The sequence below is a fragment of the Petaurus breviceps genome, unplaced genomic scaffold (assembly GCF_028583685.1).
Source record: "Petaurus breviceps papuanus isolate PSGF00001 unplaced genomic scaffold, PetGlider_PUasm1.0 90630, whole genome shotgun sequence".
Taxonomy (NCBI): Eukaryota; Metazoa; Chordata; class Mammalia; order Diprotodontia; family Petauridae; genus Petaurus; species Petaurus breviceps.
In genome coordinates, this window is record NW_027187291.1 from 2,116,344 (window position 1) to 2,143,613 (window position 27,270).

Sequence of the window (27,270 nt, forward strand, 5' to 3'; positions counted from 1 at the left end):
CACTCTATGATCCCAGAGAGGATGCTCAGAGGAGCCTAGATAATGGAGGAAATGACCTTTCGGTGGGATTTTGTGGTCCAGAAGGAGAAAACTAAGTTAATAGCACCACCTAAGAGAAAGAGGCAGATTCCAGAGGCCACGGGGTGAACCGATGGTGGCGAGCCCCCAAGGCTGCAGGAGCTGGAGGCAAGCAAGACATCCCAGACACTCCTTCCATGTCCGTCCTCCTCCTGGACCACACAGAACTACCAGTTCCAGGAGGCCCTACGCGCGCGACGCTGAGGGCGTGGCGTTAACGTTGTGACGCCTGGGCGGGGGCGGGCCCCCAGAAGTTCGCCAGGGACCTTTGCCTGGCCAGGCCCCGCCTCCTCCCCTGTTGCAGTTGCGACGCAGCTGCTGGTTGCTGTTGCTGCTCTGGGTGAGTATCTAAGGTGAAGATGGTTGATGGAGTGGGGATTGCTGCTTTCCCGCTTCGTGTCCGAGAAGGCGAAGGAAGCCCGTGGTCGGAAAGGGAGGGCCAGTGGCTCGCTGCGCTTCCTCTGGGGTCACACCAGAGGGGGCCGGAGTAGATGGCCTCCGTAGCGCCCCTCTCAGTTTTAAGGAAGTTTGTGGGGACGATCTTCTCCGGAAGAGAGCGAGGTTCTGGCTGGTGCGCGCGCATGGGAGGGGTACGCTCCCCTTTTCTCTTGGGGTTTACGCTATGGCGTCCCATCGGGCAGGGAGGGTAGGGACGTCACGATCTCTTGCTTAAGGATTGGACAATCACCCCCTCCGCTCTCTCCACCCCGCCCCCCCTCCACCCGTTGGCCTTAACCCCTGTTGCCTTCTTAGCATCTGGCTCTACCGTAGTCTTGATTCTCTTTGCGAAGAGGCGGGGCCTTGGAAAGGAGGGGGAACTGAAGCCCCTCATGCTTCACAAGCGATGCCTCTGCTTTCAGAGGCAACCCCATCTTAGATTTGAGCTACAATCCTTGCTTTTAAACCTGGATGAAACTTTGTGTGTCATATAGTTCAAACTCATCATTTTACAGATGGGGAAACTGAGGCATACAGAGGCGAAGTGAGTTCGCCAAAGTCAGACAATAAATGGCAGAGCCCAGATTCAACTCACTATACCACAACATCTGTCCACTGATCCCAGAAGTGGTATTCATTTGTGAACCCTTTTGGGGTTACTGGGCAGGAGGTGAGTGGTATGTGGAGAGAGAAGAGAAAGCCCCCAGCGCACCATCCAGCTGATGCGTGCTATTTGCCTTAGTCACAGTTTAATGTCTTACTAGAGAGCTGTCACTCCCCACATACTTATTCTGACCTTGACCACTGTTGAATAGGTAGCCCAGTTACATTTTGGACCAGTTATCTCTGCTCCCTTTCTTAAACCACTTCCAGACCTAGGGTAAGCCCTACTTGGTCACTGTTTGGAACTGATTGGCTCAGAGTGAATGTAAATAGCAATTATTTCTATTAGATCACAAACCCTTGGGGTTTTCTCTTTCCTGATTGATTTTTTTTGACTTGGTAAAGAGGCCATTCTCTACCCTATTTCTTATTTAACCTTAATCATTGAATGGACTTTGCCTCCAGCGAACTGAGACTGAAAACACCATATTTTAAAAAGGACAAAGTCCCCCACTGCATCCTGGGCCATTTTCAGTTGTCCTGGTCTGTATTTTGCCACCAGGTGGTTTGGAGGAGAAAGTGAGGCTTTGCACATTGCTCCCTCACTTAAATCTGTGAGAAACATGCTCCCTCTGTTAAACAAGGAACAGTATTCTTCGTGAAGCCTGGAAAGTTCTCCTTTTATTTTAACCAATTCTACATTCCTAGTGAATGGGTCCTTCCCAAATGCAACACTTTTTATGCTCTTCCCAATTTTAATTCCCCCCCCTTTCTCTTCCTTGCTAGATGCAACCTCCTGAACCTCCCCTCCCCCCACTTCATGTTAGAGTTTTCCCCAAATACAGCTCATTAAGTATGAGTACAAGCTTCTGAGCTTTTACCTGATCAAAAATCTGGTTTTGCTCTCTGATTAGAACCAGTCACCTCTGATTTACATTCTGCTATCACTCAAAGCTGGGAGGAGCTTTAATCCTGTGGAAACAATTCCTTTGTTTCCCACAAATCCAATTCACTTGCAAACATTGCCCTCTTTACCAATGAAGGACCTGCAACAACGATATACATTTGTTTATTTGAATGTTTTCTACTGGCCTGACTTCTTAAATGTCTTATAATTTGAGAATAGAGGGAATAATACATAGATAATTGAAGCAGTAAGCTAATAATAATAGCTCACATTTATTACTGTGTGCCAGTCACTGTGCTAAGTGCTTTACAAATATTATTTCATTTGATCCTTAGAATAACCCAGGTAGTTGGTGTTATGACCATTTTACAGCTGAGGAAAGTGGAAACAGACAAAGATTAAGTGACTTGCATAGGGTCACACAGATAGTGTCTGAGGCTCTAGGCCCATTGCTCCTGTTTGCAGTAGATCACCTAACTATGATGCAAGAGAGTGAGCTAAAAGCCAAGGAATGGTTTGGGGAGGGAGCTGGGAGGCTCTGCTTGGTGGAGAGGGAGTTCATTACCCCTGAGGTATTTGGAATTATTTCAGGCATGGGAAATAATGTGCATAAAGGTATGGAAAAGGGAGGGATATCAGGACAATTAACCCCAGTTTAGATACATGAGAGGATAAGTCTCAGGTACAGAAGGCTGGACATAACTTCCATTACAAGTAGAAAGCTGGAAGAGACTTCAGGTCATCTAGTTCCAACACCCTTCACTTTAGACAAAGTCTAAAGATGCTCCATTATGCTATCTGAGTCTAAATCCATCACTTCTTCCTCTTCACAGCTCTTCATTTTGTAATAATAGTAATTCAGATTTATGTAGCTCTTTTAAGATTTGCAGAAAAAGTTCTTTCCTCAACTCTGTGAGATAGATAGTACAAGTGTTATCACCATATTAAAGTTGAAACAGACAAGGATAGTTTAACTAATTTGCCTGTATCCCTCCATCATGCAATAGTGCTTCCTAATAGGCAATAAGGGAATTACTGAAAATTTTTGAATAGACTAAGTATGAAGTATTGTAAGTATAATAATAGTGGAAAAGGAAGGTTACTTGGGATTCAGTGGGAATTGTGGATTGAAGAGAGAATACTCATGCCTGATATTTGAGTAATCTGTAATCACTTGGGGAACAAAGATTTGGGAAAGTGGGAAAATGAACTAGCACAACCCATCCTCACTACTAAAAAGGAACTCAAATCAGTCCGACTGATAGGGGTCTTTACTGACCAATGAAACCTCAAGTGGTAAGTTTGAGAAGGCTCAGTTCCAGATCTTTCCAGCAAAGCCTGACATCATGCTGACTCCACAAACTTGCCTTTAGAGGACTGTGAGTATTCAGAAGTAATCATTTCCCAGAGAAAATGATGCACATTTGACCTGAATAGATAAACTTCCTATTTCACTCATATTAAGTACTCTCATGACCTGGGCCACTTTGGAGTTAGAAGCTATAACCCTTCCATAAGTAGAGAAGTGGTCAAAGGATAAGAACCATCACTTCTGAAAAGAGGAATTGTTGATTATCAACAGCCTTATGAAAGAATACTTCAAATTACTAATAAGAGAAATACAAATCAAAACAACTCAGGTTTTACTTAATAGCCAGAAAATTGACAAAAGATGTTTAAAAAAAATAGGCAATGCATTGTTTTTTTTGTTTGTTTTGTTTTTTTATTTTAAGCAATCAGGGTTAAGTAACTTGCTCAAGGTTACACGGCCAGTTATTTCTGGGTGTGGTGCTGAGTGTCTGAGCCCGGGATTCGATCTCCAGGTCTTCTCTACACTGGAGCCGGTGCTCTTACTTGCTGTGCTACCTGGCCGCCCCTGGCAGTGCATTGTTAATGGAACTTGTCTAATGGTACAACCACTTTGAAAGGCAAATAAAGTGATTAAAATGTTTCTGTCTTTTTTGACTGAGGGATTGCACTGCTTGGCATATACAGAGAGGTCAGTAACAAAAGAAAGGCTCCATATATACCAAAATGTTATATCAGTTTTTATGATAGCAAACAACTGGGGAAAAAGTGGACCTCACTGATTAGGGAAGGGATTAATCAGATTGTGGTACTTGCATAACACGTCCCAGAGATGTAGTAGAATATTATTGTGCTGTAAGAATGACAGGCATGCTAAATAAATACAGAGAAGACTGGAAAAACTTACATGAACTAATGCAAAGGGAAGTAAGCAGAGCCAGGAAAACAATATTCACAAGGTCTAGAACACTGTAAATGAAAAGAATAACCACAAAACTGAATGTCAGAGAAAATTTTTTGGAACAAACTTGGCTCCAGATTACAAGAGAAGATAACTCCCTTTGTTCCTTTGCAGAAGTGGAGGGGCTGGGGTTGTGTGAAACACTGCAAACAACCACAGATTTTTTTCTATTGAATTGGTTGATTTTATTGAATTTTTTTCTCATATTTTTTCAAAACATTTGTTATAAGGAATAATACTCTGGAGGGGCTGGGGAGTGGGATTTTGGACTATGTAAAAACAAAAGGTATAGAAAAAATGTATTTAAAAGGAAAAATAGTCATGCCTTTTAAAGGAAAAATCCATAATTACAGGAAAATGGGAAATTACCTCTTGGAGTCCTGAGATTTCTTTGTTGCAAAAAAGCTGTTAATTCAAAGCACAGTAATTAAATATACTCTGTGTTGTAAGCCATGATATTTTTAGTTGCATTATCCAATGTCTTGCCAGGTCACCAATTTGAAGGTCCCAGTACAGATTCTTTGCTTATGCTCCCTGTCTCATGGCTGTTTTCTTATTAGCAAGTCAGACTTGGGTCTTTTTGACCACAGCTGAAAACATCAAAACAACTATAGTTTTCATAATCCATACTGTCTTGCATACAAAGGAACAATATTTGCAATATTGTTATATAATATTTGTTACTTCCTCCTAACATATCTATCTTAACAGCTAAAAAAAATATATCAGGCAGAATATCGATACTATTGGATGAAATAGCTTTTTAAAAAAAATATGTCATTTAGGAGTTCTAGTTATTCATTTACTGGTCCAAATTAGTGAAAATAATTAAGGATTGATTTGTTCTCCGACTTCTTGAACATTAGTTTCACTTTATGAACTGAACCTGAGGAGCTTCAAATATTTTCATTTTTCTTGAGATGGCAGTTTCATTTCCCTTGAAATAGCCCCACCCACTGGGTGAAAGGGTAATGTGAAAATTCTTTCTAACCATTTAAAAAAATTATTGATATAATTTGTTCTGATACAGCAAACCCTTTCCTACTAACATTACTGATTACATTCCCAAAAGCAGTTAATTCATTTAATTCAAAGCAGTTAACATCAAGATATGTTGTTTCCCTTTGACAGTATGGTACTAATGTTCATTATTGTTCATTTGATTAGAATTTTTTTGCCAGTTAGTTTGGCCTTAATTTATATCGCTGTAGTCAGTGTGTGTGTACTGCTTCATTTTTGTTTTTTAGCTTAAAAAAAATGACAAATAATACTGTGGATATTTTTTGCACACATTGATCTTTTCTTGCTATCTGACTGTTCTTTAGGCCATTATTTACCCTGCTATTTTTATTTATTTAAATTTTTTTGCTTTTTGGAGGGGGGAATGCAGGGCAATTGGAGTTAAGTGACTTGCCAAAGGTCACACAGGCAGTAAGTTTTAAGTGTCTGATCACATTTGAACTTAGGTCCTCCTGACTTCAGGGCCAGTGCTCTATTCACTGCACCACTTAGCAGAACCAACCCTGCTATTTTTAACTATCATTCCTTGATGGTGGTTCAGCATGCATGAGGATAGATCTTAAGAAAATTGTAGTTGATTTGGTTGCTTTTTGGGTGAAGTAGAGTTGGAAGCAGTTCAAGGGAGGTTTTACAAATTAATTCCATGGGACCCTTCCTTTCCTTTTTTGATTACTAAAAAATAGATGAAACTAAGCATCACCTGAGTTTGTAGGGTCATATGGAAGGACTGGTTATTTATCTATACCTTTTTTTGTTCTTAATAGAACTCTCATAAGGACAGTGCATTACTTTTGGATAGCTTAGTAGATGGAATTGTGTCAAGCTTTCTTAGAAATTGGGAGCCTAGCTATTCAAAGAACTAATCTGGAAATATGTGGTCTAATGTTACCCTTACTAGGCCAATTCATCCCATCAATCCAAAACTTCATATACTTTTATTATTTTTTTTATTCTTTTCTGCTTTTCCTGCTGTGTTTCTCTTTTGCAATGTGTTGTATCAGTTCTAAGACTGGTAGTGGTAATTGTCAGTCTATTCCTTGGTACAATCTGTTTTTTTAAAAAAAGCAGTTCATTCTCAAATAATCTCAGTGGTTTCTCTTTTTCTGTTCCACATTTACTCTTTCATTTCCGACACATTTGGGGGAGAAATTTTCAACACCCAGTGTTTGATTCCAGTTGTCTTGAAAATTAGCAGACATCATTCTTCCAGGGAGAGAAACTAGAATGGGTACTTCCAACTGCCTTGGCTGGGTACCATTATGTTCTACACATACAAAATGACCCTGTCTTATCCTATAGGAGGAAACTAGCAACTGGTTTATCATTGTACCTATCTCTAGACCATTATTCTACCTGCTTCTTCCTTGGCTTGCTCTACATTTCTATACTTCATTTCAAGGCTGGTTAAGTTCCTTCCAAATACATGGAGCTCCATTTGGTGTCTTCTGAGTCCATTAGTGAAATCTGAAACATGAGACTTCACCCTATGGAGTCTTCATAGAGGACAGATGATTTTTAGATGAATGGAAAGGAGACTTGTTTGGCTCCTTTTTTGTTACAGTATATCTTCCTTTTTTTTTTTTTCCGGTAGTGTCCTTTATTTCGTAGAATGCTCAAGTGATATGTTTTCATTTGGATATGAGCCCTGAGCTTTTTTTCCCAAGATGGCAAATGAATTGTATTGAGTCATACAACCTCTCTAGTTTAAGGCCCACCATACAAAAGTAATACACATTGGTTGGTTTTTTTGTTTGTTTGTTTGTTTGTTTGTTTTTTAAAGCAATTGGGGTTAAGTAACTTGCTCAAGGTTACACAGCCAGTTATTTCTGGGTGTGGTGCTGAGTATCTGAGCCCAGATTTGATCCAGGTCATCCCAACACTGGAGTGGGTGCTCTTACTCGCTGAGCCACCTGGCCGCCCACACTGGCTTTTTATGCTGTAGTAGGTGAGGTAAAGAACTGGACAGTCCCCTGTGCTTGGCTGGATTGTTCCTAGAACTGAAGAAAGGGCTTAATGAGTCTGGGATGCCCTTAGGAATCAATGCATAATAAGAACATCCTCACTCTCATAATACCATAGAGAGAAGATAATCACATTGGTTGTGGTTTATCCATAGGGAACTAGTTCTAACCTCATCCTGAGTGTGGCTTTCCCTTACAGAAAAGCAGATCTGAGATTAAAATTGAGGATGTGGGTTTAACTTCAGCACAGAAGAAATACTAGGTCCCATCATTCCCTGTTTGCTCAAGCAGAAGAACAGAAGACAATTTATCATATGAAATTCCTTCTTCCTGACCCTTTCCTTACCAAAGCAAAAACACAACAAAGTTTTATTGGAATACCAAGAAGGCCCTAGATAAGAGTCATTGTGCTGTGCTTGCCCAGTAAAGAATTTTGATTTTCACTTCAGGGTATAACTTGGTTGAAAGTCAAGTGAGTGGTTGAGGTGTGGGAGGCTTTATTATAGTACATTCAGTCTTCATGTTTTATATAATTTATTTACAAAACACTTGTCTCATCTGTTGTCTACAAGCTGAATCCCAGCAGAGGAGGAGGCCCAGTACATTTGGAGAAGGGAGTTGGCCTTGTCAGGATGGCTGAAAATAATAGGAGCTTTAGAAGGAAACACAAATAAACAGGCTAGCTTTGAAAGGAGCATCTTCCTTTTTTTTTTTTTTAAAGCCAACCACTCAGTAGATATTAGCAGTTTTACACAGAATCCTTTATATATGAAAATGTTCCTTTTCTTTCCTTTTTTAAGTTTAGAATTTTTTTTTCAAGTAATTGGGGTTAAGTAACTTGTTCAAGGTTACCGGCCAGATTTTTTTGTGTGTGTGTGGGTGTTAAGTAGCTGAGGTACTCCTGGGGCCAGCGCTCTTACTCACTGCACCACCTAGCTGCCCCTAGAATTTTTTTTAAAAAGAAAGAAAATACTTCCTTTGGCAATGGAAATCATGAGTGAAATGACTTAAACTGAAACAAGAAAATGGTTGTGTTCCACACAATTGTCAGGTTGTGCTTTCTGGACTCATCTCAGATGTGTACAGAATGTTCCCTGGGTGAGCGCCCAGATTTCTCCAGCCAGCCATTTCCTCATATCTTACCATGTCCCTCATTCCCTTGACAGGACCCCCCACCATGGAAGGGACAGGCGAGGAGCCCCCAACATCAGCGGTCCTGCTGGATCATTGCCATTTCTCTCAGATCATCTTTAACAACGTGGAGAAGTTTTACATTCCTGGGGGAGACATTATATGCCATTACACCCTCACCCAGCATTTCATTCCCCGAAGGAAGGACTGGGTTGGCATCTTTAGGGTAAGAGATTAAAAGTTTTAAGCTCATGGACTATAGTTGAATCTTAATTATTCTTGTGTGTTACCTACTTTGTGGATTATTCCTCTTCCAGCAACCAGTTTTTAAAATCCTAGATTGTATTCCTCCTGTCTGTAATACAAACTTATTTTCATTATTAGCCTGAGCCATACTGATACAATATATTTTGTTGTTCCAAACTATCACAATGCTTTTCAAATGTTTTTAAAAATTATTTTCTCTTTTGAATTTTCTATTCCTCACTTCTATCCCTCTGTCTTCTTGCTTTTCCTATACTAGCCTAACAGAATTCAGTGTATCAGTTAGTACTGATATAGATAACATTGCTCCTTTAATATCATTCCTTTGTCTTTATTACTTCTGAAATAAAGCTCCTAGTATTGAAATTTCATAGTGTCATAGAGCTAGAAGGAGGAGAAGGTAACCTGGTACAGGCCCTTGTCCCACTACCCAAGTCTTTGCCTAAATCACCCAAAACAAGAGATTCTCTTAACTCCTTTTTTGTTTTTAAAGAGATCTCCAAGGACAGAGAATTCATGATTTCATTTGGCAATGTTTCCTGATGTTTAATGACCCTGACAATCAGGGAGAGGCACTTAGTTTTTTATGACAGGCAGCCACCCATCAGTACTATCCCTGGCAAATTTGTATTTTTCAGAGATGAACGATAAAGGTCAAATCTGTATTATTTATACTGCAGAATTGCCAGTAGTAGTGACCTTTGATTTGACATCTGTATGTTATATGCCTTTGAGCTGATACTGCTCCTCCTGAAACTAGACACCATTCCTGATTGCACAGGGAAAGAGGAGGAACTGTTACTTCTTTGAGCACAAGCATACACACATATGCACACAAATGCATGCCCCTCTCCTTAAAAAACAAAACAAAATACTCAACTTCTTTTCTTCAGTCCTTTAGTCATTTGGAATATTAAGATCATCGATGAAGTAAATGCAACCAGACACAGTAAGACTGGTATCCTTTAGTTGGATATAGCCAAAATATCACTACCAGCTTTAGTGGTGCCTTCTCAGGCTGAAGGGTTTTGAGCCTTCAGAGTAATACGGATTTTCTAACCTTGACTGTCTTTTAGGACCTCAGCTAAATGTTTGCTGTCTCAAACACAAGGGGCGGGGGTAAAGGTTTTGCTCCATTTTTCATCCTTTTATGTAATAGTGCCATAATTCAAGCTAGGATAATTTTTAAAATTACTTAATCAGTATTTGAATGCATTTTGTGATTTTATTTATAGCAAGAAACATTTTGAAATTTCCATTTACTTAGACCAGGGTGGGGAACCTGTGGCCCTCTAGGTCCTCAAGTTATGGCCCTTTTTTCTGTGAAGTTTGTATTTAGTCTGAAGGCCACACTTGAGGACCTACAGGGCCACATGTGGCCTTGAGGCTACAGGTCAGACTAATATGGAAAATAGTTGTATTTCCTGAACACATACTACTACCAACTGATAGTGAAAATATCGCAAAATATATTTGAAACACAGGAATCTTACCTTTGTAAAAAGTAACCAAAACCCAATAAACCAAAGAAACTCCCACCATAGTGTTTCTACATCTGGGATGCTACATGTAGTTTTTTTTATAGTGGGGAAGGCAGGGCAATTGGGGTTAAGTGACTTGCCCAAGGTCACACAACTAGTATGTGTTAAGTGTCTGAGGCCTGATTTGAACTCAGGTCCTCCTGACTCCAGGGCCGGTGCTCTATTTGTTGCTCCACCTAGCCACCCCTGCATGTAGTTGGAATGAAGAAATAAGAACACTACAAAGAGTTCAGGGAAGAAGAGTGAAAGTGGGTCAGGGGTATAGAATAGCTTCAATATGAGGACAGATTACTGAGACAAGACAATGAGCTTTGTCTTGAAAGATGAAAGTTGAAGGGGACTGGGGCAGCCAGGTGGCACAGTGAGTAAGAGCGCCGGCCCCAGAGTCAGGAGACCCGGGATCGGTTCCAGCCTCAGATACTTGGCACCCACACAAAATAACTGGCCGTGTAACCTTGAGCAAGTTACTTAACCCTAATTGCTTTAAAAAAAAAAGAAAGTTGAAGGGGACTGCAGCAGTATAGCCATACTGAGGTTTTGACATTTGCAGTTTCCTATTGAGAGGCAAGATGATAGCTAGTTCTGGGTTCTGATACAAGGCCAAACCCCTTATTTCCTCTGAGATTCAATTTCCTTATCTGTAAAATGGCCAATGGCTGTTAGTAATATTTCCAGTGATTACCTCACAGGATTGTTATAAAAAATATGCTTGGCACACCATAAAGCACTATACAAATGTGAGAAGTTGTAGTGTATTAAATTATGAATGTTCCTCTTTGGTAAACATGGATTTATCCACTATATTCACAAAATATTACTGGGGCTCTCAAAGTCTGAAGGAAAATTCTTGATGTAGAAAGTAGTAATTATGTGACAGATTGGTATTATTAAAAATGATATTTAGACTGGAATCGAGAAGGCTGAATTATAGCTTTATCGCTAATCAGCTGACTAGGACAAGTGACTAATTTACTGACTTGGACAAGTCAGATAATTTCTGTCACCTCAGTTTTCTCAGCTGTTTTTACAAAGAAAGTTCATATGATCTATCATGTCCATTTTAGCTTTGTGATTCCATGATGTTGGACTTTTTATCCTAAAAGTTGCTAGAGATGAAAATGTGAAAATGTTTGATTCAGATAGATGACTTAATTTATAATAGATTCATCTCCTGCTCTTGCCTCACTTAACCATAAATTTTTCCTCTGAGCCACTGTGAGAGACAGAAATGTGACTCAGTTGGATTTTTGGTTTGAAGCAGTGTGTTGTTTATGTTAATCCATGTGGGTGAAGCTTGTATGTGTTGGGCATCATAGGAATCAAAATAGATAATTGAGACTTGAGTACCTTAAAATTCTTTCCTTCATTTCTGGCTTCCAAGTATTTCTCTGTATGAATTCATTTCATTCTTTGAAGCAAGATGTGAGAATTGTTATTGTAGGAGCCATTTTACAAATAGAGAACCCCACAAGCCAGCAATTGAACTGATCCTAGATCTCATATCTCCCCATTTGAAATCCATGTTCATTCCACTAGGGTTCTCCTTTTTTAGCCACTTGATAATGGCTAAGGCCCCAAGAGTCACAGAGTGGTAGCATAGAGGCCAGAGATCCTCCTAGCTCTGCCCCATTGACAAACCAAAGAATAGGAATCATACACAAATAAAAGTATTCCTTCTGTTTGGCGGCAGCTATAATTTCGAGGCCTCCCAACACGATATTTTGGACACAGGGCATTAAAAAGCTGCAGGACATGAATGAAGACTCTATAAAATCCCAGGTTTTGTGGACCTCCTCAGGTTGTGATGTCTTCTACTTGCTTATAATAACTGGGGTGTATGCTAATTAGACACTAAAACATACCCTAGTGTGTTCTGTTAAGTTTTCAATGTGGCCTTTTCAACTCTACTTTCACTTTTTAATAAACTAAAGTTGAATTTATTTTTAGTCCTTCTTCCCCTCACTGGGCCCAGGCAGTTTCAAAATATAGCAAATGGGCCGATTTTATTTTCCTATTCTCAGAAGGTGCTGTTAATCCTCATCCTCTGACATGCTCTTCTTCCATAGCTGATGTGGGTAGGTCTTTTACCTTTTGAGCACCTGTTCAGTTCTCCTTTTTCCACCCAATGAGTCTTCTGCCATGAGATATTTTATTCCATCAGTGTCTTGGAAGGCCCTTTATCGTCATTGAATCAGTGATTATCACCAGAAAAACCTTCATTAACTGTATATTACATGTGGCTCTATACAAAGAAAAATAAGCAAATCTAGATGTCTGGCAGCTCCCAGGCTAAGGCACACAACAAACACTGGCATGGACAGAAATAAACAAGGTAAACTTTTATGATGATGGATCCATGCGCTCCTCAGGGTGAGTGTTCTATTCTCCAGTTGTGTAGGTGTAATGTAATGCCAAGGAAAGGCAACTTCCCAAGGTTCAAAATACCAGCATAGGTGCTCTCCATTTTATTCAGTGACAAACCAAGAACAGAGAAGGTCACAACATGACATCATTCCAAAATACAGCATTTACTAAGTGTGATTAAATAATCTCCAAGTACTACCCCACCCCAGGACCTTCCAATCATTCAATCAATTACAAAGTCCCTGTTCTAAATACTACTCCACCCCTAGGCTGTACCTTCATTTAGTCCACCACAAAACCCCTCTTCTCAAATGGAGATTAGTTTCCAAACATAAGTAAAGTACCTTCATTTGTTCAATCACAGAGCACAAAAAGGTCAAAAGTTCCCCACCCCTGGATCACAATTAAATCTACCCCAGAGCTACATCAAGTTTAAGCACAGCACTTAATACCCAAATGGAGGTCTTTTCTTCATCTTGACACAAGGCAAGTTCTCAGCAATCTTAGTTCCTGAGGAGACAAGGTTTAGCAAGGCCACAAGATACATTACATTGCCACTCCATTAATTCATCCTCTGTCTGTAGAACAGTCCTAGAACCCCTGAAAACATTAGCAAAACCCTCTCCCAGGATTTCTGTAAACATACAACAAGAAAATCCTTCTTCAGGGCTTCTGAACCAACAGAAAGGTTCCCAAATCCCTGCAACAACAGCACTGTCCTTCACCAGTGGATAGTATTCACTCTCTGTCTGCAGGACAGTCTCAGTAGCTCTGAACCAACAGAAAGGTTCCCAGACCCCTGCAACAACAGCACTGTCCTTCACCAGTGGACAGTATTTACTCTCTGTCTACAGGACAGTCTCCGGGCTTCTTAACCAAAAGCCAGGTTCCAGGACTTCTTCAACAACAGGACTGTCTTTCACCAGTGGACAAATCTGGCAAAACAACATCAAAACAGACAAAGTACCAGCAAAACAGCCATGTCTCCTCAGTCCTTGGCAGCTCAGGGGGCAGGTCTCAAAAGTCCAGGGCAATTCAAAGTGGCCCCCAGCAATCCTTCTCAGTCTCTCTCTCTGCCTCCAGGAGGTGCTGCTTCCAGAAAGTTCTTCTGCCTCTCTCTTGTCTCTCCAAATCTACCAGCTCCTCCCAGTTTAGGACTTTCTTTTCACATCAACAAGTCCATCCCACAGGTGGGATTAACAAGCTCTGGGTTTTAACACAATCAATTTGAAAACCAAGCCAATACAGGGGAATCTTTAATTGCCATTACTATCACAGTAGGCTAAAACCCATTCATGACTGTAGCGACAAGCACCCCAGGGTGCCTGCTCACACAGGTTCTTGGATCTGCTTTGATAAAGGAAAGCAACTCAAAAGGGGTTAACAAGCTTACTTTAATCAGTCAGACATATATAGTTTACCTTGTTCAGGGGAAAAAGGTCAGCACCCCGAACTTCAAAGTATACAGGCAGAATTATCAAGACAGAAACAGATCAAGTAGACAGATTTCCAAACTGTCCAACCATTACATCCATACCCAGTCAACATCTGGGTTTCCACATCTGGGTTTTTCAAAGCCGGGAGGGCCCTGGACAACGGCTTCCCAGAATACAGATCAAATCACAGAACATTTCTCAAAGTGAGCCCCCCAAACAAGGCTACACATCAGGGCTTATATAGCCTTCTCCTGGCTCAGAGAATGTAACAACCTTATTGACTCACTGGCCAATCAAGAAGTATCTACTGAAAAACAAGCCTCCCACCCCAGGCTTCAGGTGCACTTTAGCCTAGGGGCAGGGAAGATCTTCCAAATTTGCATTCCCATTACATTGACCTCTAACTTTTGCCAGCCTTATCATCCCTTATGGCCCTACCATAGCTTCTTCCCAGGAAATTATTTCTGTCCTCTTGATATTCCACCAAATGTACAGGAAAGCCTTCCTTTTGATCCCATGGTATTCATAAGGTACCATTGTAGTGCCCATGGTTGTTCATCTGTTATCCCTTGTTCTTCATACTTGCCTGGCCCAAAGAGTGCTCAATACAAAGTCAGCCAAATCCCAACTCTGACACTTAGTACATGCATCACTTTGGAAAAGACACTTTTATCTTCTTGGGCCTGTTTCCTCATCTGTAAAATGAAGGAATTGGACCAAATAATTTCTGAGGTTCCTTCTAGCTCTAAATCTACAATCCTTTTATAGACATATCTCTGATAATTTTTTATTTTATTTTATTTTTTGAGACTAGTTCATCATTTTATTGTAATATGCTGTAATCTACCTACAGGTACAATGTCTTTAGCCATTACTTTTAGGATGATATGTAATTTTCATTGCCTGGAGATTGTGGTATTCCAGAATGTGAAGCCAGAAAGTCTTACCAGCAGAATATTGGAGTTTTGTTTCAGGGAACAGATTAGAATCATGACAGTGGAACCACTACATTGGAACTCCCATCACAGTTTTCTGTGTACTTACATGAGAAAGTAAACCTGTTACTAAAAGAGAACAAAGCCAAGAAGAACAGAAGAGAACAGCCATGTGGAGGGCAGCTTTGCTGGCGGCAACACAGTTTGGGTAGCACTGAGGAATTGATTCTGAAGTTGAATTTATTTTTGAAAGGGGGAGAGAATGAGTGATTGGGAAAAATCACACTCAAGACTCCTAAAAAGGGGAAATTGAGAGAATATCAGTAACTACCAAATCATACTTTCTCATTGCCACAAAATCTTTAGGAGAATAAGAGTTAATGTGTATACCAAGGGCATCTCTAATAAACATTTGAAAAAGGAAGAGGAAGGTTTTCTTTTATTTTCTATTTGGAGGGCAATTGGGGTTGAAGTGACTTGCCCAAGGTCACATGGTTAGTTTTTGTATCAAGTGTCTGAGGCCAGATTTGAACTCGGGTCCTCCTGACTTCAGGGCCATTGCTCTATTCACTGTGCCACCTAGCTGCCCTGGAAGGTTTTCTTGAATGGTTACAAAGCTAGTGAATGTCTGAGGTCAGATTAGTACCCACATCTTCCTGCCTCTAGGCCCAGTGTTCTATCCATGTGTAATTACATCCTCTAAAAAATTCTGGTGGTGTTAGGGTCTTCAATACACATGGACCCCTGGTATTTCATATCTCTTCTTTAATTTGTTATTTTTATATAAGCACATCATATTGCTACAACTTCTGTTATTTGACATATATTCTTTCCAGCTTTTTACCGTTACACATAAAGTTGCTTGTTTAACCTTCTACCCTTTTCTAACATGATTAGGATGTCTCTGTGGGTCAAAGTGATCAGTTTTATATCTTTTATTTTGTATCACTAGGTTGCTTGATTTCTAAAATGATTGCACCAGTTCAGTTTTACTAATAATGCAGTAATATGTGTTTTTTTTCCCCACAATCCCACCAATAGTGAATTTTTTCATTTTTAAACTTTTTACCTATTTGTAATGCAAAATGGTACCTCAGAGGTATTTAATTTTGAGTTCTCTTACTTTAGAGAGTTTGATTAATTTTAAGTGATTATTAGTCATTTATATAGCTTCATGAACTGCTTGTTCATATCTTTTTTAGTTCTTTTTTTTGGGAGGGCAATTGGGGTTAAGTGACTTGCCCAAGGTCACACGACTAGTTTTTGTGGTAAGTGTCTGAGGCTGGATTTGAACTCAGGTCCTCCTGACTCCAGTGCTGGTGCTCTGTTCATCACGCCACCTAGCCGCCCCTTTGCCAGTAATTTCTAACATTTGTGTGATAAATTAGAATTTCTGGTCTTTCTAGAGTTGAGATAAAGGTATCATTCTTTTTTCTTCTCACTTTTTATAGTGGTATACTTTTTTTTTAAAAATTTATTTTCTTGGAGCGGCTAGGTGGCGCAGTGAATAGAGCACCGGCCCTTACCTTGACACTTACCACAAAACTAGTCCTGTGACCTTGGGCAAGTCACTTAACCCCGATTGCCCTCCAAAAAGCAATATATATTTATTATTTTCTTTTTAAATTTTTTTTTAGTTTATAACATTCACTATTATAAGATTTGGAATTTCACATTTTTTTCTCCCTCCCTTCCCTCCTCCCCAAGACAGCAAGCAATTAGGCTATGCAGGTATAATCATATTAAATTTATTTTCACATTAATCATGTTGTGAAAGAAAAATTAGTACTAAAGGAAAAAGAGAATCATATGCACTGATCTACATACAGACCCTGTAGTTCTTTCTCTGGATGTGGATAGCATTTTCCATCATGAGTCTTTTGGAGTTGTCTTAGATCATTGCATTGCTGAAGAGAGCTAAGTCTAACAAAGTTAGTCATAGAATAAGGTGGCTGTTGCTGTGTACAGTGTTCTCCTGGTTCTGTTCACTTTGTGATGTATTTTTTTATTTAGACCATGAATCTACTTAGAATTTATGTTCATATATAGTAGGAGAAACAGATCTAATCCTATTTTTCACCATCTCTGATTTTCCCAGTAATTGTTAGTGAATCATCATTGTTCCTTCTTGAGTGTTTTATAATCCTGAGTTTTATCAAGTCATCATGCAACATTTTTATTATAGTTATCCATGCACCTATCTTATTTCTTTTACCATAAGGATAGGTATTGTGTCTTATCTAAACTTTGTCACCCTCTCAACCTCTGTCACAGTGCTGTTCCTAGCAAGCAGATGTTGGCTAAATTGTTTTTCATTCCTTCGTCACTCCAGGTAGGATGGAAGACAACCCGAGAATATTACACCTTTATGTGGGCTTCTTTGCCCTCCGAGCTCAACAGTAAATCATCCTTGCAGCAACAAGTGCATTTTAAAGGTAAGAAGGAGTGCCAAGAGTCAGCAGCCTTGCCCCTTTTGAGAGACCCTTACCCTGTTCTGGCCTACAGAGTGGCCCTAGAAAGTACTTTTCTTACCATGATGACATCTAGGTCAGCCACGCTATAACCATAGCTAACTTTGTTTCCTCTAATTCTAGTTTCTATGTTAATTTTCCATGGAGGACACAAAATTCTCCCGGGTTCAGGATTTCCTGGCTGCAGAGTGCTCCCCTTTTGAATTAAGATATATGGCTTGTCTTTTCAGCTTACTACCTACCCAAAGATGATGAGTATTATCAGTTCTGCTATGTGGATCAGGATGGTGTTGTACGGGGGGCCAGTGTCCCTTTCCAGTTCCGTCCAGAAAGTGAGGAGGATATCTTGGTGGTTACCACCCAGGTGTGTAGGTTTGTCTTTTCTCCATGCTTCCCTCCTTCCCCCTCCCTCCCACCCTGATTTTCCTGCTCAGGTTAAGAAAAACACTTATAATGTGGAATTAGGAGATGGAAAAATTATCTTTCTGGGCTATAGACATTCACATCTAATTTATTACCAAATCCTGGGGCAGAGTCCATATGTATTTTTTGAGTATTCAGTAGATAATTCTGAGGAAATGCAAAAGACCTCAGAGACTTTCTAGTCTAGTTGTGGAGCCCAAATTTAAATAACTTTAAGAATGGTACCAACATGTATAATAACTGATCCTTGCCTTCTCTGAAATTAATTTACTGCCTAATGCTCATGTCTCTATGTGTACACTTCACGTTCCCAACTAGATTGTGAGTCCTTTTGAGGACTGAAATGGTTAATTCTATTTACATATATAACTCTTAGCTGTTAGCATATTGCTTGGTGCAAAATATTTTATACAAACAGTATAAATACTAAGGAGATAAATAAAATTATTCAGAATTAAGTGAGATTAATTCTAGAAGGCTATTTAGGGGAGATGAATTTTGAGAAAGATGAGAGGCAGATTGGTGGATAAAGTAAGGAAGGGCACTTAAGTATATAGGAAATAGCTTTGGCAAATATCTCTGCCTGGGAACATAATACTCTCTAAGACTGTTAATAATTATCAACCCAGAATATCTTCTAGCCCCTGGAGTATGAATGATACTCAGAAAATAAGAATGCTTTGTTGGATTTAATTCTCCATTTCATTGAGGTATGATCAGTAGTGGAGAAGGAAGAGTGAATCTCAGCCAGGAGTAATCCACATCATCTCTTGCTAATTAGAGTTCTGTTACTTTCCATTTTGGATCTGAGCAGTTGTTCTTTCCTAGGGAGAGGTGGAAGAGATTGAGCAACTCAACAAGGAACTTCGCCAACAGAACCAGGAGTTGAAAGAAAACTGTGTTAGTCTCCAGAAAGAGAACTCAGACATGCACGCTGAACTCCAAAAAACTCAGGTATGGTGGCTCCTATGAGAGCAACTTTGAGTTCCATTTCTTGCAGGCTTGTGAATTTATCCTTTCTTCATGGTCTATGTCTAAAACAACTTGTATTGCATCAGAAGATCTAGCTGAACTCCATCATTTTACAGTGAATGGAGTATGGCAGGCAGCTGAAGGCCCAGATAGTCTGAGTAGACAGGTTGATTGGAATTTAGGGATTGGTATAGAATATAAATCAGTGTGGAAATCTAGACTGCATTATATAAAGAGTGTATAACAAATTTAGCTTAGATTCTATAAGACATTGATAATTTCTGAACAAAATTATGAAATTGGGAGGGGAGGAAATATAGAGAAAAAAGACAAGGAGTAGGAAGTTGGAACTCTGAGGAAGAAATGAAGGATATAAAACAGAAGATAAACCCTAGTATCACTGGGTCTTCCTCTCTTCCAATTTTATACATCTTTACTTCATTGAGCTTTGTTGCTACTGACCCCTTGTAATGGGAATGAAAATTTGGAAGATCTTCCCTGCCCCTAGGCTGAAGTGCACCTGAAGCCTGGGGTGGGAGGCTTGTTTTTCAGTAGATACTTCTTGATTGGCCAGTGAGTCAATAAGGTTGTTACATTCTCTGAGCCAGGAGAAGGCTATATAAGCCCTGATGTGTAGCCTTGTTTGGGGGGCTCACTTTGAGAAATGTTCTGTGATTTGATCTGTATTCTGGGAAGCCATTGTCCAGGGCCCCCCCGGCTTTGAAAAACCCAGATGTGGAAACCCAGATGTTGACTGGGTATGGATGTAATGGTTGGACAGTTTGGAAATCTGTCTACTTGATCTGTTTCTGTCTTGATAATTCTGCCTGTATACTTTGAAGTTCGGGGTGCTGACCTTTTTCCCCTGAACAAGGTAAACTATATATGTCTGACTGATTAAAGTAAGCTTGTTAACCCCTTTTGAGTTGCTTTCCTTTATCAAAGCAGATCCAAGAACCTGTGTGAGCAGCCACCCTGCTGACGCTGGGGTGCTTGCTGCTACACCCCTCAACCATCTTCTGTCTCCAGGCCTTTTCATAAACCCCCCAGTTCACATCCTCTTGTAGAACAATTATAACAGGTTATTGTCAATTTTTGCTTCATCTTTCTAGGCCTTTTCCATTCCATATAATTCCTGAAAGAAATAAAAAAATAGTGGTCTTTGATTTCATTTTCCCCATTGAGGTCCTGTAATTGTCTCTGTTGCTATATTTGAAGGGCTAAAAAGATTTCTTCTTCATATTTCTCAATTGTGTGCCTCCTTTCATGAATTCCTTTTCACTCCTTCCTCACTGGAGGTTCTTTGTCTTTTTTCCTTCCGTTTTCATTGTTCCACCTTCAACAAAGTTCCCTTTGGACACACTTGAGAAAAGCTGATCACATCTTGTGGTCTCATCTCTTCCCCAGAACCACCAAGTTCCCCATTGCTACATTCCTCAAAGTGGAATTTTGGGAAAATTTCAGGTCTGATGCATTTTGAAGATGAGAGACTGAAAGGGGGCAGGAATGAGGAGATGTACTGGGTTCTCTGACTGAATGTTAAACACTGCAAAGATTCCTGGGATTAGGTGGCTCTACTCAAAGCTTTTGTGTGTCTTCTCCCTCAGGATCTGCAGGAAAGACTGGAGTCTCTGACAGAGGCCAATAAGACATTGGAGCAGAGAGTCACTGTCCTGAAGGAAGAGAATGAGGGTTTGAAAGTAGAGAAGGGCTGTTGGGAGACAGAACTGCTTCAGTGAGTCTGCTTCTGTGGGTCTCTGAGATATTAACAATTCCCTGGTGATTCTGAATGGGATCCTGGGAGCTGATGCTCTTTTTAGTAATCAGAACAGCTGACATTTATTTATTTGAGGTTTACAGAACATTTAATATGCCCAGTTTCATTTGGTCCTTACAACAGCTCTGTAAACTAGGAGCTATAGGTTTTATCCCTATTTTATAAAAGAGTAAACTGAGTCTTACATGCTAAGAAGTGTCACACAGCCAGTAAATATGAGAGGTTGGATTCAAACCCTATCCCAACTTCATAACTCCTTCCACTCTACCACACTGCCTCTCTTAAGAGCATGTTTGTCTCCTTTCAAATGAGGTGCTCCAGGATTCTGGATCACAGCTTAGGAGTTTGAGAATATGCTTCAGGGATACCAGCATGACAGAGTTTGCTAGTGTCAGGCAGTCAGAACAGAGCTATAGAAGGGATTGGGGGATGGTGCTAGATGGTGCTAAGGCAAAGCTGCCCATGTTTAAACTATTCAAGACATCAAGAGGATAGAACTGATTTCACTTCCCTAAACTCAGTGGATGAAGCCTGGTGCAGATGCCAAAATCAACCTCTTCATTTCCTAGACTTAAAGTAAAGAACCAAAATGTGGCCTCGGAAAATGAGAAAATAGGTGTCAGGCTGAAGACCACTCTTGACCACCTTGATCAGCTTCAGGTAGGCAGTGAGGCAGTTGCCCCTATCATCTTGCATATCTTCCTCACCAACCTCTCTGCTCCTCCCTAGGGACTTAATTATGATGTAGCTCAGGACAATAAACACTGTTAGGCTTAAGAAGCACTAGACCAGAACCTGGGTTTGTGTTTTCCTTTTTTTTTTTTTTTTTTTTTGCTTTTTGGAGGGCAATTGGGGTTAAGTGACTTGCCCAAGGTCACATGGCTAGGTTTTGTGTTAAGTGTCTGTGGCCAGATTTGAACTCAAGTCCTCCTGACTCCAGGGCTGGTGCTCTCTTCACTGCGCCACCTAGCCGCCCCTCTGTTTTCCATTTATTACAATTTTGATTTGCTCCTGCTTCATTTCTTTTAAAGCTTGACCTCATAACTTTCCATCCTAGAGTCTACAAGTAATTTATATATTTGCTCATTTCAGTTCCTATTTAAGATGCATGATATTGACTATAGCTTCAAACCCTCCCCTCCAACCTTTTCTTTGCTTTTTAGAGGGCATTTGAGGTTAAGTGACTTGCCCAAGGTCACACAGCTAGTTTTTGTGTCAAGTGTCTGAGCCTGCATTTGAACTCATGTCCTCCTAACCCCAGGGCCAGTGGTCTATTCACTGTGCCACCTAACCACCCCAAATTTTTTTTGCCCTTTTTTTGGAGGGGCAATTGGGGTTAAGTGACTTGCCCAAGGTCACATGACTAGTAAGTGTTAAGTGTCTGAGGCTGGATTTGAACTTAGGTCCTCCAGACTCCAGGACTGGTGCTCCATTCACTGTGCCACCTAGCCACCCCCCCCTCCCACTCCCCCAACCTTTTCAATGTGATCTAACCTTGAGGGCAATTCCTACACAGAAGGGAGGGCCAAGCACTGCAGCCAGAATCCCTTGTTCAGTAGCTGTGCTAGACTCTGTCCCTTAAGAGCTATCATTGAAGGTGGCTTATGGAATCAATCCTATCCATTTGGGAGCCATCAACTTAGCATATAAATGTGTGGAGATAAAGTCATGTATAAGAAGGAATACTGTCTAGGGGTATTTTATTTGAAAGTTTGGGAACTGCTTTTAGAATACATATCTTTTGTCTTTATGTGCTTTACAAAACAGCAGTCCTCATTCAAGCTAGTCCCTCTATGTTTTTGTCCTGTTGGCTTCTTTTTGTTCTAGGCACAGATTTCAGTTCAAGAGAAAGAAATGGAGAAACTGACTCAGGGAGACCAGGATAAAATGGAGCAGTTGGAGCATTTGAAAAAGGAAAATGAAGAGCTACTTCTCAATCTGACTAACCAGGTAGAGCCATGGGGAAGAATAGAAATCTGCAGTCTGTCTAGACCTTTCTAAATGATAATGCCGTTGTGCACGTTGCCCCTCTATTATCAGCCTCTTTACCTCGATGTGATTCTGGGGGGTGCAAAGGGAGCCCATCTGGAATGTTGGTGTCTCAGTGGGGTTTTTTTCTCCTGGAACCTTAGGAAGAGGGATCCCCTTGGGTTCTGTTCACCCATAGCCCCTCCCCCTGCCCCAGCGATGATGCTTGGCTTAAGTCTGTTTTTTTGTACAGAGGGAGCAGAAGAAGAAGCTTGAACGGATTGTGGAGGAGATGAAGCAGAAGGAAACCACATTTATCCGGACGCAGCAGGAGCTCACGGCACGTCTGAGTGGTTCTGAGGGAAGGGGCCTGAGAGAAGAGAAGATGGAGATTGTGTTAGGGACATGTAGAGGACAGCAGTGTCTTTCTGAGCATCCTGTTTCTGTGCAAGTAGGGAAGGAGAGGCTGTTGAAGATGATCAAGGGGGTGAGAGTTTTTCTGTAGGAAGTAAGTGATGAAGACATTTAGAAAGCTGGTTGTCACCTCCTGGTGCATCTTGAACAAAGAGTTAGGAATCCTGGGTTCCAGTGCTCTCCAGGTCCTTGTTCATGCACTGTGTGAGCTCGCCTAAGTTCTGAGGGCCTCAGCTGCTCTACCAGGAAAAAGCTGATGATAATCCTTTACTTCTTCCTCCCAGAGATGGTATCAGGACAGACACATTTAATATTACTGTATATGAAACTTTTACTCTTCAGGAGAATGGAGTTGTAGTATTCCAGGTCGTGAGATTTATAATAACAAGTGTGTATCTGTATACATATGTATGAATGAATGAGAGCCCACATAATGTAGTGGCTAAAGAACCAGCCTTGGAATTAGGAAAGGCAAGTTTCATACTGCCATGTGACCCTGGACAAGGCAGTGAACCACTCTGTGCCCTGGGCAACTGACAACAGTAACTTGTGAGTTTCTGATTTGTATAGTTAGAGGAAGTTAGACTCACTTCCTAGAAATTCCCTACGTAGGTTCAAGTCTTAGTTCTGTATATACTTGACATTATGACTCTGAATAAGTCACTTAATCTCTTAGTATCCCAGGCAACTCTCTAAGAATGAGTCAACTGCTAGTCTGCATTGTTTAGGGGGAAATTCTTCTCATATTCCCCATGCTAATGAAATCATAAGTCTGGGCTAAAACTATGCAAATGTGTATGTATATGTGCCTGCATGTCTCTGTGTATATACATATTATCCTACAATGCTGTATGTTCCAGCTTTCCCTGGCCTTAAATTGGCATGGTAGTATAACATTTATTTGGCATCCATTTGTACTACCTACCTAGGTTAGTTGTGAAGGCATTGCTTTGTTAAGATTAAAACACTTTAAAAAAATGTGAACTCTTATCACATTACCATTATCTGTCATGGGAGATACAATGAGTGTCAAAAAGGAACTCTTCAAAATTGTTTGGCAAGTGTTGGAGAGATCCTGAGCTCTGATCTCTTTTTCTTGGATTTGTAAAATCAAGAGTGGAGGTAGCTGTAATTTTCTCTGATGTGATGCTATGTCTTATATCTGGAAAGATGTATGATTTCATTTATTTGATTTACTCCTTCAGCTGACCCAGATGGCATCTTCTCTGTGATAAGGAGCCCTAACCATTGAGGCAGTGGGCCATTTCATGCTTAGCTAGGTGGGCAGGTACACCGTTCACAGCCTCTTAATTAAGCCTTATCACCTTTATCACCTTGGTGAAGACCTGCCAGACCTTATGCTTTACAGAAATAGTCTTTGAGTATACCCAGGCACCTCCCAGCCACAGTGAGACATTAGAATAACGTGACCATAAGGGAAGATTCTACTGTGTATGGCACAATAAATTGAGTTAGATTATTTGGAGCCTACTGTTTTGTGAGGGGTAGGTCTTATGATGGCATGCTTCACAGGGCCTGGGTTTCATTGTTGTAGTATATATTTTGGGGCCCACAAGCTCCCCCACCTCTCAGCTCCATATCCCTCCCTCCAAGGGGCAGCTAACCCTGGGGGCAATGTATCTTGTACTTCAGAGACCTAGGGACAAGAAAGCGCCAGTGGAGAAGCAGTTAGTGCAGGAGGTGGAGCGGCTGAAGGCGAAGGTAGAGGCTGGGAGAGCCTGTTTCATAGAGAAGTACAAAGAGTGTCAGCGCCTCCACAAACAGATCAGGCAGCTGAAGGCTGCTCTACTGGTAGGTGACCAAGGCAGGGGTGGGAAGGCAGGGGGAGTAAGCCATGGGGTCTTTAGACAGCTGAGCCCTGGGGGCTGGCCTCTTAAGTGCAGAGTGGAAGGGAATTTAAGGGCTGGGGGGGTGGTGGAGAAAGGAACACAATCTGCATGTACTTGTGGCCTTGAGGTCCTCTGAGACCTACTGGCCCCATCCCCACTAACGATCTCAGAAAGGGTTCCTGTCATCATTGGGCAAGTTCCTCCACAGGCTTAGATGGTACTTTTTCATTTCTGCCTTTTGAGGAAGCGAACGGGGACAGACAGAAGGACAAGAAAAGCCAACAGGAGCCTGTGGGGCTGGGGAGCAAGGAGCCTGCAGTCACCCCTGCCATCGGGTAGACCCTTCCCCTTCCTACCTCAGGGCCAGCCAAAATCACACAGCAGCTTGGGCACCAGCATTCTAATAAAATCCGTAATAAAAAGGAGAATTAACTTTAGTGTTTTCTGAGGTGTGTGCATGTGTGTGTATGTAGGAGGAGGTGGGGAAAGCATAAATGAGAAACCCTTAAGACACTGGTGACTATTGAGTTCGTCTGTTATGCCCTCAGCCAGGAAGGGGACACTTGTAGGCTGAAAAGCAGAAGACTTTTCATCTGTGACCTTAGACAAGGCCCCTCCAATGCTCCCTAGTTTCTTAGAATCACTTTGTGTGGTAGGGTAGGCTAAGATAGGATTCACTATAGAATGTGGAAACCTTGGAATGAGGTTGCTTTTGACCACAAGGATTATTGTACTCACAGCTCTCCCAGATTTCCCTTTGGTCAGTTTTGGGGTTCTGCCCAACCACTCGCTTTGCCCTTTCCTTCTTATCCCTGGCCAGACCAAAGGATCAGTATTGGGTGCCAACTCACTCTTTCCCATGCCCCCGCCTCACGAGAGCTAGAGTTTTTTGCTGTGTTGCTGCTTCATGTTGCACATGGGCCCAGCTTCCAAGCTGAAATCTGTGTTTTTAATATGATCTCATTTCTCTTGGCAGGACCAAATCAGTGGCCTGATGAAGAGGCTACATGACAGCAAGTTTTTCTATCAGGAGCTACAGAGGGAGAAGACCACATTAGAAGGAGAAAAAGATGTAAGGATGTAAAAGGATGAAAGACTAGATGCTCACAATGGGAGGGCAGCAGAGCGGCTTTCTGGCTGCGGTCATTCTGGTTCTTTGTGACACCTGTAGCTTCCTGTAGCGTATGGATCAGCACATTGCAGAGAAGTGGTTTCATTTGAAACCATTGGTCATATTTAGACTTACGCTTTGCTGGTTTCTTCTCATCCCGTTCATTGTCATTATATGGCAGGGGAGGAGGTTGGATGAAGGGTTGGGTTTGGTCCCCAGGCACTAATTTCATGTGAGCAACAGCTAATCCCCTGGCTCAATGTTTCCATTGCCAAGCTATGCACAGAGAAGTCGGCAGCTATCGTCTGCCAGTCCATGGCCAGGGAATATAGGATGTGTCCATGTGAACACTGTGTTCCTGTTCTGGCTCCTGAAGAGCTATTCTAGAACCTTCCTCCTTACAGCTGGGCACCCAGTGTTTCTGTAACCCTTGATTTCTCTGGGCCCCATAAGTGGGTAAGATACTCTCAGAGATTCTCTCCAGTTGTAACAGGCTGTGATTCTCGGCTGTACCAGGAGAGTAGGAACATGTTGACCCCTGAATCACAGATACACCATTGTGCTTCAGTGGTTGTTAGGGGCTTTGTGAGGCACAGATGAGATAAAGGGGGGAAAGCACTTTGTAAGCCTTAAAATGCTATATAAATGCCTGTTAGGATTATTGGTCTGTAACGGGTGGGGAACCTGCAGCCTCAAGACCACATGTGGCCCTCTAGGTCCTTGGGTGGGTACAGCTTTTTGACTGAGTTGAAAGTTTTATAGAAAAAATCCTTTTATTAAGTCAAAGGGCAGCACTTGATCTAGAAGGCCACATGTGTCCTAAAGGTCACCAATTCCCTTCCCCTGGCCTGTAGTCACCAGGTCTCCAGTCTGGGGATGACTTCGTTTCCTGAGCTTTCTACTGCAATTTCTAGAGCAATGCAGCAGAGAGCTGGTCAGTGTTTAACAAAAAGAAAAATGTATGCACATACAGTTTAACCTCTATTATTAACTTTTTAAGTCTAGACTAGCAACAACAACAAAAAAAAACAACCAGCTCCTGATTGGTAGATTGCAAATTTTGAAGTACAAGTGCTCCCACAGAAAATCTGGGTCTAGCACATCCCTAGTACTTAGGAAAAAAACTTTTATTCTGTTCTCTGTTAGCTTAGACTGACTGGTCTGCCACAACTGCTCCTGAGTAGTTTAGAATGGATGCTTCTTGGCTGAGGGAGCTAGTGATAAAAGCAGGACATGTGGATCTTAGATTGGAAAGGACATCAAAGGTCATCTATCTATTCCAGCCTCCCCATTTTATAGATAGTGAAACTGAAGCCCAGGAAAGTTAGGCAGCTTTC

The 27,270-nt window shown here is 41.2% G+C and overlaps 1 protein-coding gene across 2 annotated transcripts in view; it reads left to right on the forward strand.

Annotated features, from left to right (window-relative positions):
- The first annotated feature begins 268 nt into the window (after window positions 1–268).
- CALCOCO2 (calcium binding and coiled-coil domain 2) overlaps window positions 269–27,270 on the forward strand; it is a 30,960-nt gene continuing 3,958 nt past the window's right edge. Inside the window, exons 1-10 of one of the 2 annotated variants that reach the window (XM_069064348.1) lie at window positions 269–418; window positions 8,443–8,633; window positions 17,280–17,382; window positions 17,649–17,782; window positions 18,670–18,795; window positions 20,421–20,548; window positions 21,160–21,250; window positions 22,418–22,540; window positions 22,812–22,898; window positions 25,799–25,894. In XM_069064348.1, coding sequence (XP_068920449.1) covers window positions 8,454–8,633; window positions 17,280–17,382; window positions 17,649–17,782; window positions 18,670–18,795; window positions 20,421–20,548; window positions 21,160–21,250; window positions 22,418–22,540; window positions 22,812–22,898; window positions 25,799–25,894 — 1,068 coding nt within the window. In that variant the 5' untranslated portion in view covers window positions 269–418; window positions 8,443–8,453. Of the gene's footprint in view, window positions 419–648; window positions 669–8,442; window positions 8,634–17,279; window positions 17,383–17,648; window positions 17,783–18,669; window positions 18,796–20,420; window positions 20,549–21,159; window positions 21,251–22,417; window positions 22,541–22,811; window positions 22,899–25,798; window positions 25,895–27,270 lie in introns of those variants that run through there. The other variant, XM_069064349.1, reaches the window with a different exon arrangement.